We start from the raw sequence: 19,324 nt of genomic DNA, 5'->3' as shown, positions 1-19,324 counted from the left end.
ATATCTTGAGTTAACTTACCCTATGAGAAAAAAAAAATCTGTTCACTTAAAAATAATGAAATGCTTTCAGTAACATATGAAACGTTGAAGGCGAAGGTTGTGCTTGTTGTTTTTCCGCTGTTTCAAGAATTTTAAAATAATTATGAATGAAAATATTAATATATTTTCTTAATTTTTCAAATATATTTTCTAAATTTTACCTGCTTTATAATAAGTGTGAATTTATTTTAATATTTCTTCTCAAAAAATAGCCACTTCGATTTAAAAAAACCCATATAAAATAACGTCGTCCTTTCAAGTTTCTCTCTGAGCATTGGGACTTGTTAGATATAAAGACATTACATTCTTTAATCTCCAAAATTGAAACAGTCTGAGCCACTTTCTGAAATTTCAAAACCACAATTTATTTTAAGCTCATGTAGGTATGCAAGTCTGTAAATACCAATAAATGCATTTAGTTTAATAAAAGCTTAAAATACATAATAAATAATATAAAAGCTTTTACACAAAATTTTAGACTGAAACTTTAATTTTCTCCAAATTTTTAAATGCAAGTCGAAACTTTTTTATACACTGTTTCATTTCTCAGTCTGTCTCCATTTCTACATTAGCCTTGAAGATAGAAAGCTGAAGTTTAACCTTTACTAAACCTTTACTAAAAACTTATTTCTGTAGAAAAAAGGGTTTACCTATCTCCTCCCTCTAGAAGTTATGCCACCCAAAACCTGAAAATGCCATTTTTTGACTATTTAATGTAGTGAAACCATAAACATTTTTTAAATTCTGCAAACACAGAACTTGATTCTCCTATCGCGACATACTATAGTTAAACTTGAAAAAAATAAAATGGCCGTTAACATTTATCGTTATCTAAAATCCATTTTTTTCAAATTTTTGATGTTGTTTTCTTCTAAATCCCAAAATTAACCCTTAAAATCGAGCATTATGTTAACCCCACTTTATATTAATTTTCGCTTTAGTTCAAAGACTGCATAAATCGTTCATCCAAAATATATGCAATCCCAGAAATAGGATTGTTGTTGATCGCATTCACATACCGGAATTTCTTTTTGTTTTATTTGAATTTCAAAATAATTTTCTTTAATACACGTATGTACAAATAATATCTTGAAATTATTTTCCATAAGAATGTCTTCAAATTTAGTTAGGCTCGGTAAAAGATAAAGTTTTAGATGTATATGGTGAAGGTTTTTTAATAGAAACATTATTTATCATAAAATTTGTGACATTTTCGGCTTTTGATTAGCTGTAGAAATATCTTTATTTTAAACAGGGTTTTTACTAATCTTAGTTTTATATCATTTATGGTTGAAGCCATTGTTGCTAAGTACTTGAAGAATATTACTGCTCTTCTCCTGGCATTCAAAACCGTGCAATTTATTCTACAAAATTAATATCAGGAATATCGTCAGGATTAAGAGAAATCTCGTATTCTTTTAAAAAGTCACTATATACTTTTGAAATAAAAACTCATCTGAAGCGGATATAGCTCGGTTTAAATCAGAGTTTCTTTTTTATTCAATGTGTTGTTATTGACATGTTCTTAGTGCATGTAAAAGGAACCTTTTTAAGTGTTTATTTTGTGTGGGTCTGCTTAAATAGCTTGATTTGCTTCGAATAATTGGAGGTGCAGTTTTTATTGCGTCTATATTTATTGTTTATGTGGCTATTCATTGTATGTTGGTACCTAAAATTTTAGTTTTCAAATTTCGTGCAAAAGATGCGAGAACTAAACGAACTCCGCATGTTCATTTCCCTTTCGAGCAAATTTTTTTAAAAAGATTTTCATTTTATTTTTATGAAATCTACAAATAGAACAAATAGATTTCAATAGCATAATAATTGAAACTATTTCTCAGTCTGTAAAGGTAACTACTGCCATAATCTATAGATCATCAGCAGATTGTAAATAGTTAATGGTAGTTACATATATTGATAGAATCAGCAAGATATAACATCTTTATATTCATAGTTTGCACGAATATTGAAACATTAAAACATTAAAGAAAATGAATAAAACAGGTAAACTAATTGAAAATGCAATAAATATGTAGTTATGAAGGAACAAATGTGTGTTAGCAAGCAAAAGCATGTATGTATTTCAGCTTGAAACACTGATCAATAAACATTCGTGGTGAGTTCGAATCTGTATTACAATCTAGATTTGTACTACGTGGTGAATTCGAGAACCGCCCGAACCAACCCGTGAATCAGTTTTCGGCTCATCAGTGTTCCATGCGCTCCAATTAATTCCACAAACTGGACCACTATGTCCCTATACTCTATACCCGTCGATCAGAAAACATCACAATCGAGGTTATACCGTGTGAGACAGAGGTCTTAGATGGACGGAGGTTCTTTATGCCGAGAACAGTGTCACAAAAATATATCTAAACTAGCCGTCCCCAACTTCTCGGTCAACCAGTAGTTTTGTATGACTTCCAAATGATTAAAGTGTATTAAAACCATCCGCTCCAAGTTTGCTTCCATCTTCAGTCATGGAGCCATCAGGTCACTATATTAGACTTAGCCCGAAGGCATATTTTTTTAGAAAGTACATTGTGTAATCTCGCGCTGCTGGGCAGTTTTCTGGATTGTTAACAGTAAACATATAAAAATATTTTGTTTCCATCTTAATAGCAGTTAAGGCTGAATCCTATAATTTATTTTGTATAGTAAAATTTTGAATAAGAGAGAAAAAAAGATCATAAAGAATAACTATATAAATAAAAATAACTAAATGAAATTATATAATTTTATTTTATTTACATACAAGCATCAAAGTTAATCATAATTCGTTGTCTTATCCCGCTGATGGAATTTTGATAATTTTAGCAACACCCTATATTTGTTAAATTATTTTTAGAAATTGAAGTTTTTTAACCTACTTTTATTGTATTTTCTTTTAATTTTTAAATTTATGTTTTTAGAAACTATGGTGGCAACACATTTGGCCATATTTACAACAGGAAATGCGTACTGCTGAAGTACTAGCTGCTGTGTTATTGCCTGTATTAGTGTTGGTGCAAGAATCAAAAATTCACGAATACGAAACATTCATTTTACCTATATTTAAGTGAGTAAACAAATTTTTACCGCTGCATTTTTTTATTCTTTGTTCAATGTCTTTCAACATAATACCATATCAAGAAATTGTAAGCTGTAATATTTTTATTTATAAATTTAATAATATCTATTTCCTCGTAAATTTTATGATTTAATGGTATCAATGATAACTAATATTAAATTTCTTTAGAAATTAGATACACACTTTGAAATATAAAATTTAGTATTTTATGTGTTTTATAATTTATTATTGAAACTGAAAAATTTTTAATGATATGCACTACAAATTTATCTTTTTTAAGTTTTGTTTCCATTGTGTATATTTTATCGGTAATACTGTGTCGTATGCTCAAATATACATCTTAGGAATAGAAAGATTGTACTTTTTGTTGAATATTAAGCCAAAAAATTTTAAATTTTCTTTTTAAAATCCTTCAGATTCATTTTACATAAAACTTTTGTAGATTACAAGTCCCTATATAATTAATTTTCGCTTAATTAAAATTTCTCTTATTATTTTAGCTAATTTTGCTAATATTTTCCTATTTCTTTTTAGTTCTGTATAAAATTTCTCTTCATTAGAGAAAATATAATCCAATAAAAATCTAACGATTTACCATCTAAATAAAAGATTTCCCAAAACATGTTACTTGCGTCATAGTCACCTAAAAATAAGGCTATCAAAAAACCCATTTTTCTAAAATATTATGGTTTATTCAATCTTTTTTTAAAAACTTTGATCATTTATCTAACAAACCGTGTTATCAAAGGTGTGTTAGAAAGCAACCTGATACCTTAAAACGTATACCAATGTTAAAAGGCGTTATTTAAGAAAAAATAATTTAAAAATTTTTAAAAATTCAGTTTTGAATTTTAGTCGTATCTGAATTATAAAGTTATTATTACACCATCTTTCTAGCACATATATGTCTCAAAATACCGTTATGCCTAACATAGTCAAAAATATAGCTTTTTTAAATAAAGTCAGCCAAAAAATATGTTGCCTTCAAAAATACCTACATCCCAAGCCGGTAACGATATAGAGGCATATTGAAACTTCTAAAAGAAACTTTTTTTTCCTAACGAAGATCTATATTCTGCTATATGTCAATGCATCACTAACGGAAAAAAGGCGAATATAAAGATTGTCAAAAAATATTAATTATAAATTTGTTTCATATTCTACGCTGAATGCTATATTCAAATAATCTTTCAAAAATTTCGTTAACACTGCTTTATCTAATCTATTTAAGAAAATGTTTATTAGTCAAAATGTCTTTATTTACATTACAGATATTTATTATTAACAATCATACCTGTGTATGATCACAAACAAATTCATAGTGACCAAATCAAGCATGTGATATTTCAACAGCACATAAAGAAATATAATGTTTTGACAACAAAAAAAAGTTGTTTAATGGGTAAATCGTTAAAATGGATGCAAAATTGAATAATTAACGGCCTACGCTATTAAAGAATAAATAAATGTCTTACAAAGTATTAAAAAAAAGAAATACTTGTAATTAATTTCTCCTGTAATAAATTCAAATTTTGTTAGATTTTAAAAAATTAAGAAGAAAAGTTTTTTAAGTTCTGATTTTAGAAAACAAATGCAAACTGCAATTCTTTTTCTCATTTTCTATTTCTTATTTTTCTCTTTTTTGTATTACTTATATTGACCGTTATTATATAAAAACTTTCACGCGCGATATACAGTAATTTCGTAAGTTATTGTAGTGTTAGTATTATGAAATTTGCTTGTCGATATTGTTTCGGACAATTTATAGTATGTAAAAAAAAATTTTTTGTTATCTATTAAATTTTTCAGGATTTCCTGATAGACTTCATCGAGAAATATTAAGCACACGATAATAATATTACAAGTCGTTTTACTTTACCAAAATTAACAATGTATCTCACAATAATTCATTTTCTTCGTGCCATTCTTAATTTTTGCTCTCGCCTTCTTCTTCGTCTTCAAAAAAAAATCCGTTGACAACATTATATGAAAAATTTGGCAAATTTTTTTTTTATTTTTAAATTATGCGGATGGCAGCGTTCATAAATCGAACAAAATTGTACGATTTACTTTGAAACGATTAAAATATGAAATATATTTGATTTGTAAACACTCAATCTAAACCAATTAAATCGTTTAAAAAAAATAGAATCTTGTCCTATTTCCCATCAAATTTTTTGACAGCTGAAACAATTAAAAGAGGTGAGTACTAAAACTTTCGATGTGTTATAACCAGACCCGGTCCTCCTTTATTCGTGGCCCTAAGCGGTTTCCAAAAAGTACGCCCCCTCCCCAATTTTTATCGTTCCACCTCTTTTAATACTGTAAACAAAATTTTATGAGCATTGCACATTGTGCATCATAAATCATTTTCTTGTAACCTTAACATGCTGAATACAGGATTAATTATAGAATTAAAGCCTGGAACTAAACTTTTAGCTTTTTGTTTTATAAGTTCAACAACAAGGTAGTTTAATTAACTTTATTTTATGCAGTTATGATTAGGTTTATTTCAATCACTTAAGAGCAAACATTTACTTTTTGGCGTAAGTGAAACTAAATTGTAAAAGGTTTTAAAAAAATAATATCAAAACAAGAACTTTTTCAAAGCTTATTTGAATATACAAAAAGTAAAAATTTATTTACTTATATACTTAAATGATTGTATATTCCGAAATTTTATATTTTTGATAAAAAACTCAATCATTGTAAACTTTTGTTCGTAATTTTAAATTTACACATGAAATTTTGCATTTTATTTCACAAATCATCTGAGAAATGAAACAGTGTATAAAAAAGGTTTCGACTTGAAACTAAGCTTTTTATGTTCTAGGTATAACCTTTTATATTTTTCATTATATTTCTTCATTATAAGATTCTATTAAAGTACATTTTTTAATTTTTAAAAGCTTTCACTGGTATTTAAAGACTTGCATACCTACATGAGCTTAAAATAAATTGTGGCTCAGACTGTTTTAATTTTGGAGATAAAAGAATGAAATAAATTATGCAGCATTTCATTTTGCTTTTATTTTTGGGACACCACATAAATTCAACATAAAATTCTTAACATACGCTTGATTATTAAACAAGATCTTTTCAATTCAGTACAAATAGTAGATATTAACAATTTATATTCATTGTGTGATTGATAACGTTCTTTAAAAATCTGATGTGGTCAGCACATAACCGACCACAATGTGTATTGTCTAGTTAAGTGAAAGTGTTACAGAATATTATAAAAATGTCTGTTAAATACTTCTTCCAAATTTTTAGGACAATCCTGATATCCGAATCCTGATATATCCCAAAATTGATGGATCCGTGCCATGGTCGAAATAAACTTACATATAAAATTTCATCAAAATCGGTTGAGTCGAACTTGAGATACACGCATGCACAAACAGACCGACAGGTTGCTAAAAATAGTTTGTTTACACTTCCCTACTATGGAGAAGTGCATTCCCACCGAAAACTCGATATGCAAAATTTGTTGCTATCACATGACCTACCTATTGTATACACTAAAAAGGGCGCCCCCTTTAAAACGTTTCAACTATTTTATTACTGTGAACAAAATTTAATAGGCATTGCAAATTGTGCATCATATAGCATTTTCTTGTAACCTTATTATGTTGAATTATAGAATTAAAGTCTGGAACTAAACTTTCAATTTTTTGTTTTATAAATTCAAAAACAAGGTAATTTATTTAAGTGTATGTTTTTTTATGAAGTTATGATCAGATTTATATCAATCATTTAAACTTGATTTTTTGATTCGTAATTTTAAATTTACGAATGAAATTTGGCTTTTTATTTCACAAATCTCCTGAGAAATGAAGCAGCGTATAAAAAAAGTTTCGACTTGCATTCAAAAATTTAAAGAAAATCAAAGTTTAGTTCTAAAATTTGTGACTCGAAAACTAAGCTTTTTATGTACATTGGTACAAGCTTTTATACTTTTTGGATGACTTACAGTACATCAATTCAACATAAAAATTCTTAGCATTCGCTTGATTATTAAACAACATTTTTTCAATTCAATATAAGTAGTAGATATTACCAATTAATATTTAATTCTGTGATTGATAACAGGTTTTTCAAAACCGAAAGCAAAACATAGTAGTAGAAATTCATAACGATCATGTAATTTTGAAATTCATTCAAAATTTTTTGTCCTTAAACAAAGAGAAAATATTGGTATACACAATTTTAATATTAAGCTATGCATTCCATTTTTTAAGAATATTGCTCTCATTCTCTATCTCTGATTTCTTTCTATTCTCATTCTTAATTTTTGTTTTTTTTTTTGTTCTTGTTTACTAATATAATAGTATACAGAAAAAGTAATACATTATAATAACGTGTTTGTTTGTTTGGTGAGCGGGCGACAACTAAGCATAAATAAAATTTTGCATATAACAATCTAAATATAATGTGTACGAACGGGTGTAGCCAGGGAGATCACTAAGCATAATAAAAATTTTGCTTTGTTATATAATTATATGTGTGCGAGCGAGTGTTGATAGGGAGCAATCTCAGCAAAATAAAAATCTTGCTTTATGAAATAATTATATGTGTACGCATGAGTGTTGATCTTATTCATATTAAGAAATATAAATTATGTGTGCATGTATATTTTTGAATATTTTTATTTTTTGCGTAGCTTGCTTCTATGTATGTATATTATATGAGACGATTTCACTTATGTATTTATAGGATTGAATGTGTACAGCCAGCGTTCCCACTTGGATACAATTGTATCCATTTGGATACATTTTTTGCTTTAAATTTAGCTTGGATACAAAGATACTCAAATCTGCTAAAATGCCGAAATTGGCTACATTTCAAAATTTTGCTGAAATATGGATACATTTATTCCCTAAACACTAAATAAATGTTACAAAACTGTTAAAATGCTGCTAATATTAAAACGCGTAATTGCTTTATCTTTCAAAAGTGTTATTTGCTGGCATTTCTAAGCAGATTTCCGAGTTTACTAGAAGAAAGTAAGAAATCTGCTTTATTAAATGAGTGCTGTCTCTTCCTGTATCCAAATCTAGAACATTTAGACAAGAACGTACCAGAAATATTTTGGAGTAAGCTAGTTGTAATAGAAAATGCATTGGCTGTACATATTTTTTAACATTTTTCCGTTTTAATGGTAAATTGTTTTTAGCACATAGTTCAACAACATATGTATATGCATATGTTTTTTCTGACCTTAACTTTTTACACATTTAAAATATAATAGAAGTTGTATGTGATTTCTTAAAGAATTTACTATAAATAAAAAAACCAACAATAGGACGGCTTGGTATAAAAATTCTGCTTTATGAGGTCGGATACATTTTGGATACATTTTTTCCTCGAAATTGGATACATTTTGTTTTAACCAAGTGGGAACACTGTGTACAGCTGTATATTTTCTGTTTATAGGCATAATATACGAATTTATTCTAGTATGTATGTAAGAGGAAAAATTAATAATTGCAATTCTGATGATTCATACATTGAAAAATATATTTTGTGTATTCGTACCAATAAAATTAAAAGAGTAGTGTAGAGTAAGAAAATGTATCAATAATTTTCATTCTACGAACGTTTCATTGTATGGTGCGAAAGTAAAATATATGAAGATCAATACTTACTGTTTTGCGTAACTGACCGTTTTTTTTCATGCACATTTTTTATATTATTAGGAATAAAATATTATGTTTGTATGTGGCTACATTTTATCAAGTTAATTTCGCTGTAAATTGAATTAAGTTTGTAATAAAAAAAATTTTTTTTTAAATTTATGGTTTTTTAAAGTTTTTAATGGCGGCCCTGCTTTTTGTCGCCCACTACAAATGCATACTTTGCATATATGAACCGTCCGCCCCTGGTATACACAATACGGTCGGTAAAAAAAACGATAGCAAAACAGTAGTAGAAATTCATAACAATCATGTAATTTTGAAATTCATTCAAAAGTTTTTGTTTTAGAAGAAAATTTAGAAAGATGTTGCTCAAAACGTAAAAAATAAAAAGATATGCTTAAAAATGTTTAACAATTTACAGAACTGTAAAGACGGTTTTGATTAGATCACAATAATGGCTTTGAACTTTCTGTTTGCCCCAGCGAACAATATTACTGAAAGGGTTAAGCAAAAAAAAATATTGGTATACACATCTCAATATCAAAACTATATTGTATTAAATATCCATTATTTAATAATATTGTTCTCATTCTCTTTGCTATTTTCTTTCTATTCTCATTCTAAATTATTGTTTTTTTTCTGTTCTTGTTTGTTACTAATTCAATAGTATACAGAAGAAGTAATACATTGTAAAAGTGTGTTTGTTTGTTTGTTAAGGGAGTGACCATCAAAAATAAAATTTTGCATATATGAAACAATTTAAATATAATGTGTACGAATAAGTGTTAGCGTCGCGCAAACTCAGCATAATAAAAATCTTGCTTTGTGGTATAATTATATGTGTACGTGCGAGTGTTGATAAGGAGCAATCTCAGCAAAATAAAAATCTTGCTTTATGAGATAAATATATGTGTACGCATGATTGTTGATCTTATACATTTTTAGACAATATAAATTATGTTCATATGCGTATTTTTGAATATTTTTATTTTTTGGGCATCTTACTTCTATTTATATTATATGAGACGATTTCACTTGCGTATATGTACGAATAAGATACAATGTATCTAAGTGTATGGATTAATAACATTTGTATTATTATATGTAACAACACAGCCATAACATGTATTTGTGTTGATTCATATCATTCAAAAAAAATGTAGTGCAAGCGTATAATAAATAAGAAATAAGAATGAAAGAGTAGTGTAGAGTAACAAAATGTATGAATAATTTTAATTCTATGAATATTTTTACCGACCGTATTGTGTATACAATAGGTAGGTTATGTTATGGCAACAAATTTTGCATATCGAGTTTTCGGTGGGACTGCTCTTTTCCGTAGTAGGGAAGCGTAAGTAAACTATTTTTAGCTACCCGTTTGTCCGTCGGTCTGTCGGTCTGGGTGTGCACGCGTGTATCTCAAGTTCGGCTGAACCGATTTTGATGAAATTTTATATATAAGTTTATTTCAAACATGGCACGGATTGATCAACTTTTGGGATATATCAGGCCTCGGGAACTGCACTTTTTAGTGGGCCTGTTTTACATTTTTGACCATTTTAAAGAATATATTCAACCGATTTGCTTGAAATTTCATATATAAGCTTTGCCCAACCGTCCGCAAAACTTCCTAACTTTTGGAAGAAATCAGGTGCCAGCAACTGGACGTTTACTACGGGAGGAATATACATTTTTGCGTATGTAAAGTGAAATAATCAACCGATTTCATTGAAATTTAATATTTAAATTCTTCGTATTGAAATAATGAACATATAGATTTTTTGGAAAGATCATGCCTCGAAAACTGATTTGCGGGCCGATTTTACATTTTTCACCGTTTTGAAGAAAATATTCAACCGGTTTACTTGAAACTTCACATATAAGCTTTACTCCACATTCCGCGAAAATTCCTGACTTTTAAAAGAAATCAGGCATCAGCAACTGGGCCTTTACCACGGGCCAAATATACACTTTTGTGTATACAAAGAGAAATAATCAACCGATTCCATTGAAATTTAATATTTGAATTCTTCGTATTAAAACAATGAACATATAAATTTTTTGGTAAGATCAGGGCTCGAAAACTGATTTACGGGCCGATTTTACATTTTTCACATATCTACGGAAATAACTTATGGAATTTCTCGAAATTTGATATTTGAGTTCTGGTTGTTACCAAAAATAACTGGCGAGCATTTCAGGGAATTCGAGTAGCGCAAAGCGAAACTCTACTAAGAGCCAAATTTACATTTTTCTAGGTATGTTAACTATAAGCATACTAATGCCCTAAAAATTGGAAAGAAGTATTTAACAGACATTTTTATAATATTCTGTAACACTTTCACTTAACTAGACAATACATAATGCGGTCGGTTATGTGCTGATCACATCAGATTTTTTTTAATTACAATATTAAAAAAACAACTTAACAGAAAATTTCACCAAATGAAATTTGATTTGTAATTCGACTAGTTGCATGATTTAGTTGTCCAATTTTGCTCACCGTCATATTCGTACGCTGACAGTCACAGTAAAAGAATGCTCAGAGACCTATTGGTACATTTATATGATGGCACCAAAATTCTTGGAAATAAACTATGTTTGTTTTGATAATAATTTGTAATTTTTCTTAGTTTCGATCAATAATTAAAAGTGTTTGAATACATAATTTTTATTGCGCTTTAACAAAATATTACTTTTAATTAAACTATGGGAGGAAATCGAAAGAAACTTCAACAGAGCTACGAAAATTAATAGTAGCCTATTACAAAAATGGCAAATCGCTTTGAGAGATTAGTACTTTAGTGGAAAGGAGTCGTTCTACAATTCTGTAATTATAAAAAGATATACCGATGAAAATAGAATACAGAATAAGCCACGAAATTTGAATAGAAAGCTATTAAGCAACCGTGATAAACGCATTATTCTCCAAGAAATTAAAAATGACCTAAAAGCAAGTGGATAACCACTAAGCTAGTAGAAATAGTGAAGATTCAACTTTCAAAATGTAAGGCTTGAAAAAGTTCGATGGACTATTAAAATATTTTCACTCAGAATTATTTTAAAATTTTTAAAATGCATTAAAAAAAAAAACGGAAAAACTACAAGCACAATCTTCGTCTTCAACATTTTATTTGGCGCTGAAAGCATTTCAATATTTTTAAGGGAAGTAAAGTAACTGTAGTGTCAAGTTTAAAATAAAATTAATGAAAAAATAATTATTAAATAATAACATGAATACATAGTAAAGAATAAATATGAAAAGGGAATTAGAAAATAATATCTAAAATGCTGTTAAATATTATTATATTACCAATACAAATTTTATATAGACTTCAAAATTTTACCTCTATTTTTACTTGAAGAAAATTTTTAAAACTTCATATATTACCTAAGTAAAAAAATATTAAAGTTTTGGAAAAGACAATCATATATTTTTATGACCGGATTTGAATATTTTTTATTTTTAAAACAAATAGTATCTCAGCAAATGACTCAAAAATTCCAATTGTAAAATCGCAGGTAACAGGTACTTATTAAAATTTTTTTCCATTTGCGTTTACTATTAAGAAAGGCCTTTCATACACAGGCAGGGCTATTTTATAAATTGATTATTCTTTTTCTTCTTTCCTGCTGAATAAATTGAAACAAATTTTATAAGTATAAGGAAGCTTTTTTAAAATGTGATTAATATTCTGAGATTTTCTGAAATTTTAAACTCTTTACGCAAAAAAAAAGAAAAAAATAATAAATGTGACACGATCAATGGAATTTAAATAAAAAAACAGAAACGAAGGTTAGAAATCGGAATAATTCGTAATAAAATTGAGTTTTGGGACTTATTAGAATGACATTAGTCAAGCACTGTCCTAGTAAGTATAAGGCCACCGAATTAAAAAAATTTTCTATAATCGGATCAAATTCGATATAGTTCGTATGTTTTCCTCAATTTATTTTTTAATTTGAAAAAAACTATTTAAGATGTAGGTCCTTTTCGTTTGCTTAATAATTTTTTTATCTTCGTTTATTATCAGAAGAAAGAACAATTAATTGGATTTAATTGCTCCTTTTTAGGCTCTTTCAACTAAAATCTTTAAAATAATTTTTTGTATAATTATAGTCGATTTTTAATAATTAAAAACTTAAGTTTTTAGGTTTATTGTTTAAATGATATTAGCTATATGTGTATGAAAAAATGTAACCAATAGAAACAAATTATTATTTCTATACCATGATTTTCTATACCATGACAAACTCGGATTGATTTTGCAGCATAATAAAGTTATAATGTTTGCATAAATAAACAAAATTTCAACAATGTTTTAGATATTTAGACATATTACGATTTTCGAACGTACTTTTTTTATCCAAACAGCCTATTGTGACAGATAGCTAGCACTGATTATTTAAAAGACCCAATATTCTCTGGGATATAAACATCTTTTCAGTTTTGCAATATTTTCACTCTTTTAAGTTTTGTAATAAAAAGAAAATATGCTTAGAGTTTGATAAATTTACTCTATGAAAATTTTTCGATTTAAAATATATTTTAATCTTTTTTCGTAATTTAACTCAGTACCCTTTTAAATTGCAATAAGGAAGGTCTGTATCGCTTAATTTTCAACAAATTTTGGAAATACATATATGTATTTTTAATAAAATTTATTTTGATTGTAAACTTCCTTCTTTTAGCAATTTATTTTTGTAAAAAGCAAAATAAAACCCCAAAATTTATTAATATAAAAATATTTTTAGGTCTTTTTAGATGTAAATGACTTAAAACATAAAAACCATAAAAGGAAAATGAGTTTCTCTCTCTATGTGGTGGCCTTATACTTGCCAGGGTAGCTTATCAAGTTAAGTATATTACAAAATATAATATTTTGTGCTTTTCTCTGTAGAATTTATAGAGAACACAAAAAAAACGTGACAAAAAAGAAATGCAGAAAACAAGTAATCTCAATTCTCTAACATAAAATTTAATTCTTAAAAATTATGTTACGTATGTATGTATGTATATCATATTAACAAAATCGTATCATATAAAGTGCATACAGGTTTTGCTCACAAATGGAATAATATTGCTGCGCAGTAAAAGCTATTACCTATTATTCATTTTTTATATTATTAAATGTTATAAAATGTTTTCAAAAAGCAAGGAAAAAATATCAACAAGGGATTAAATTCGTGAATTAATCATAATTCATAATATAATTAATTAATCATAATTCATAAAGCATTAGAAATAAGGTTATGCTCAAAGATGGGAGCTTAAAGATTTTTTCTTTAGATTTCTGTTCATGAACTTAAGAAGCCAAAACAGTTTTGCAGAACTTTTCTCAGAAAAAAGAAAAAACATAAACCCTTAGCATAGTAGACCGTATGCAATATTTGTCTGCTAACAGATTATTAATATTTAATCTGTGTATGGTCTAGACTCCAAATTCACAATTTTTTAGCATTTCAAATAAGTAAATACAAACTGGTAGTCCGGCTCAAGAGTGGGGAAGGAGCAACTTGGATATCTAAGGTTAGTTTTGGATGGTTAAAAAATCAGCTCGAAAGCTACTGAAGCTAGAGCAAAGTTCCATTTGAAAGCTTTTTTGTTAATTACATAGATTATCACTTTGTCTGTAAAATGGTGCGCAAGTCAATAAAATTATGTATTGCAATGTTGTGTCAAGCAGACGTAGCATATCAATCAATTGAAATCCACCCATGTGATTTTTATACGACATATTGTATAGTAGCTTGATTTCAATATGAATGTATTCTTGCGGAGTTTCATACTATCTAGAACATTATAAAGGGTAGTTATAATGCAAAATGATAAATTGTACAGAGCTGCGAGATTTTATATTTGGTGATGTAAACTTCAAAATCATTTCAAATCAACTTTAGTAACTACCGCTGGGCTGGTATAAATTTTGAAATTGTGCGAATTAACGACAACCTTATTTAATTTTAAATTTTCCTTCCTATATTAAATTAATTATTTAGGTAGCGTGATATTGTACACTCATGTCTTAATTTTGTTTCAATACTTTCGAACACATTTGAATTTAGTACGACTCGCATTAGCTGCTTCTAGTTGGTTTATATATACATATACAAACGATTATTATTAACGATTAATTGTTTTTTTTTATTTATTTAGGGTATTCTAGGTTTGTACTATCATGTATAGTTAAAAATTCGTTATCTCTTATTACGTATAATTGTAGCCTAAAACTATATACTTACTTATAATAAAATGTAGCAACTGACTTAAAATTTGGCGAAAGGTTTCTATTGACCTGCAAAGTATGTAAATGTAATCAACCTAAAAAATTTATAGTAGGATATTTTTTATGTATTCTTATTTTGTGGACTTTTTCATCTGATTTATTTTTTCGCTATTGTTATTTAATAATTTTTTTTTTTACACTTTCAATTTTATTTTTTTCTTGTTTACGGATCTTTCCAAAAAAAATTTGTATCTTCATTGTTTTAACACGAATAGTTTAAATATTAAATTTCAATAAAATCGGTTGATTATTTCTCTTTATATATGCAAACTAATATATAAAATAATATATATTTCTCTTTATATTTGGCCAATAGTAAAATCACCAATAATTCACCTAAATTCAAATATTTAATATATGTTTCACTTAGTAATTATTTTAATGTAGAATACAATTCATTGTCGCTTGCAAAATCTTTCCCATCAAATTCATCATTTCCGTTATGTTCGTTCACACACAATGAAAGCAAATGCAATTTTAAAGGATCTCTCTTATTTCATACTTCTTTTAATACGGCCAAATCTACTATCAAAACAAAAGAGGCTTACGTACGTATGCCAATATTTTTTCTGTCGTTTCTTGTACTGAAACATGGCCACATAATGGAATATTTTCATCTGAACTTATTGATGAATTTATTTATTGTGTTTATCGAACAAACAGAAATACATAGGATTTTAGTATTGAAATTAAATGACTGTTGCTGGCTATGGTGAATTAATTTCACCATACCCTTAAATAACGATAATTCCATTAAACAATTTTGTATAAAAATAAGTTTTAGTAAGCCCGATATTTTAAGTAACAATATAACTTGTAAAAAGAATTTATTTATTATATTATGTTATATTCCTCTAAATAGTGAATTTCAATTTTATAAAAAGGATATTGAAAATATTCACCACATATTTGAAACGAATTGCGATAAACATAAATAATTATTTTTGTATATTAGGTGGTTTTCTATTTCTTGGCAGTATTTAGACAATAATATCAATAAATATTTAGTGTCATTTAGTGCCAATTACTGCGACTCATATTTTGTTGATTCTTTATTCTCATTTGATTTAGTTCAAGTAGTAATATTTTTAATATACTAAATACGCTATTAGATTTAATTTTTATTTCTGAAGATTTAAATTCTTCGATTAACGAATTCGAATTTCCAATTGTAAAATAAATCTATATAGTCAACCTATATTGATGAGATTTAAATTTATTACTGATTTACCAGCTCAATTAATGAACACAGCTCAATTCTAAAATTAATGATTTTTCTTCTTTAAATATTCATTTGTCTTACATTAAGTGGTATGAAATTTTAAATGATAAGATTAATATAAAAAATTCTTATAAAGCTTTTTTTGAGGTTTTATTTTAAGGCTTCTCTGAATTAACCCGCCTTAGTATAAAAAGAGGCGTCTTTTTAAGAAATTTAAATAAAACGCTTTTAAGAAATTTAAGCACAGTTTACTTTTTCCGGTTAAAATTATGTTTCAACAAATATGTAAGGAATTTGATTTTTTAAGTAAATTTCTGTATAAAAACTGTATTTTGGCATAAATATTTTTGGAATTATATTAATGTTCATAAGGGATCGACTGGGTTTCCAACAGGTATCTTTTATAGTGGTTACGTCTCATTTATTTCCACAATATCTTGAGTCTGTTTTTAAAAGGCTCTTATTTCTCAGTCATTATATTATTATGGAAACAAGTTTAGCCAGATTCTTGATTTGAGATATTTGCTATTATGTTATAATGACGTATTCGATAAAATTTGTCAATCTGATCTTAAGCTAAGTAATCGCCCTGAAGGAATATCGAATTTTCTCTTGAACAATTGTATTTGTAGCCTTTCAGAACCTTTACTAATAATTTTTAGTAGATCATTAAAGACTTACTTCTTCAAAATTATCTGTCTATTTGAGTTCAGTAGTTAATGCTGTTGTGGTTCGATTTCAGACATTTCCAAAGCGCTTGACAAAGTTGATTATTTTAAGCTTCTTTCAAAACTAGAGGATCAAGAATAGCTTGCGCTAAGGAAGCCACTTAGGTCCCTTACTTTTCCTTTTATTTATTGATATTGATTGTTCGATTTTGTCTTTTGCTGATTACACTATAATATTTTCCATTTTAAGATCATTGGAAGGTTGCCATAAACTTCAGCTTAATATTAAACAATTTTATAATTGGACTTCTATTAATGTCCTTATTAATAATATTGGAAAATATTAATTTTACAAAACAAATAGTTGCATTAAATTAAGCTACAAGGTCAACAATTCTTCATATTGATTACATTATTCCTACAGCTTTCTCCATATTGGGCTTTATCAAAATATACTTCACTATCTTTTGCAGACCCTTATACATATAAAAATTTATTTATAATTGGTCCAAAAGAATATGGTCAGATTTTGTTTGAGTAAATTTGATTTGAATTAAACTCTAGAATTTGAAAGCGATATAGCATCGGTTATGTCTTCTTATAATGTTTTTTCTGCAAGAATCAATTGCCCTCACTCAAAAAAATTTCACGTTTTTTTTTAATAAATCGAATGTTAAAAAGTTTGTTGAAAACCTTAACAATCATTTTTATTAAAATGATATCATTAATTATGAAAGCAATATCATTCGTTATTATTTAAACAGCTTCATAAGCTTATATTCTAAAATTATAAAATATTTATGCGCCAATTCATGTTGTTCGTAATTGCCGCTTTTAGCACTATTTTAGTTTATTTTAGTTTCACTCTGTCTGTCTGTCCGTCAGTCCGTTTACAAAGCTACTACACCATCAAAAATGGAAAGCTGAAATTTTATATATACAAAGATCTTTACTAGAAACTTATTTCCATAGAAGAAAACTTTTACCTATCTACCCTCTTTTAAAAGCTATAGCCCCCTAAACTCTAAGAGTACCATTTTTTATCTATAAATTGTAACAAAACCACAAACATATTTTAAATTCTACAAACGCAGAAACGTAGAGGCTTCTACTACCACGGCATACTACATTCAAACTTTAAAAAACAAAACGGCTGTTAAAATTTACCGTTATATAAAATCCGTTAAAGAACTATCGCCAAATTTTTTAATTAAATTGTTTCTTGCAGAATATTGTTTATTTTTAATGAAATTTTTTATTTTTTTTTTAATTTGAAAAAGGTAAGTAATAGTTAATAAGTAAGAATTATTATGTAACCATATTGAATTTTGTTTTCTTTTTTTTTTTATTCTTTAATATTTTACTTTTTAGTACTTTTCTAAAAACAAATTATTAAAACGTGGTTATTAGTTTCACTTTGTCCGTTATTCCATTCGTCCGCGGACAAGTTTAAAAAACTTCTATACCCTTGAAGATAGAAAGCTGAAATTTTTTCCCACCTCCCCTCCAAACAGCCCTATCAATGACATTCTTTAAGTAATTATTGTAACAAAAGCAGAGACTATGTTTTAAATTCCGTAAACGCAAAACAGTAGTGACTGGCTTCTTTTACCGCGGCATACCATATTTGAACTATACAAAAACATAATAGCCTTTAAAAATTTTTCGTTATCTAAAATTCGTTTTTTTTTTAATTTTTGATATCCTTTTTCTTCTAAGCCTCAAGTCGTAGTAGTCTGAAATTTTAGTAGCTCTTAGATTATAAAATAATTTAAATCTTAAATAATTTATTTCCTTAGAAGAAAATTTTTTCCCACCTCCCCACCGGTCAAATTATCGAGTCTCGAAATTTGTAAAATTTTAATTTGTGCCTTAAGTTCGAAACTGCAGGCTTTTCTAAATTTCTATAAACGCAAAAAGCTAATCGTAAGTATCGCCATTAAAAAATATAATTATTTTTCTTAAATCATGCAATTAACCCTTAAATCCGAGCATTGTATTAACGCCTCTTTAAATTATTTTGTGTTTTATTTCAAAAATTACATACATTGCTCATCCTAAATCTAGCCAATCTTTGAAATATGTATATTCGTATATGAATGAAACTAATTTTAATAATATAGTCCATACATATAGTACATAGGTTGTTTGTAAAAGCAGTATTTATTTTGCTAAAGGGGAAAGTGCTTAATTGGAAATCATTGGTTTGACCCAACTTTATTATGTAGCATTATAAGTGTCTGGTATCTAGTATTATCTAGTATTACAATTTATAAGTGTTGGTATAATATAATTACTTGTTATCTAGTTTTAATTGTAAAATCTGTAAAGGATACTCCCCAGTATATTGGAATAAATAAATAAATAACCTATTAGTTTTATGAGGATTTATAATG

General features: G+C 27.3%; 1 protein-coding gene across 1 annotated transcript in view; it reads left to right on the top strand.

Annotated features, from left to right (window-relative positions):
- Positions 1-1,149: 1,149 nt before the first annotated feature.
- LOC129613885 (SCY1-like protein 2) overlaps positions 1,150-19,324 on the top strand; it is a 125,508-nt gene continuing 107,333 nt past the window's right edge. Inside the window, exons 1-3 of the mRNA XM_055528193.1 lie at positions 1,150-1,174; positions 1,837-1,889; positions 2,952-3,097. Of these exons, the coding sequence (XP_055384168.1) occupies positions 1,150-1,174; positions 1,837-1,889; positions 2,952-3,097 (224 nt within the window). The remainder of the gene's footprint in view (positions 1,175-1,836; positions 1,890-2,951; positions 3,098-19,324) is intronic.

Source organism: Condylostylus longicornis, unplaced genomic scaffold (assembly GCF_029603195.1).
Source record: "Condylostylus longicornis isolate FDR11 unplaced genomic scaffold, ASM2960319v2 ptg000094l, whole genome shotgun sequence".
NCBI lineage: Eukaryota > Metazoa > Arthropoda > Insecta > Diptera > Dolichopodidae > Condylostylus > Condylostylus longicornis.
Note: the sequence above shows the minus strand (reverse complement) of the source record. Positions and strands in the feature narration are given on the sequence as shown.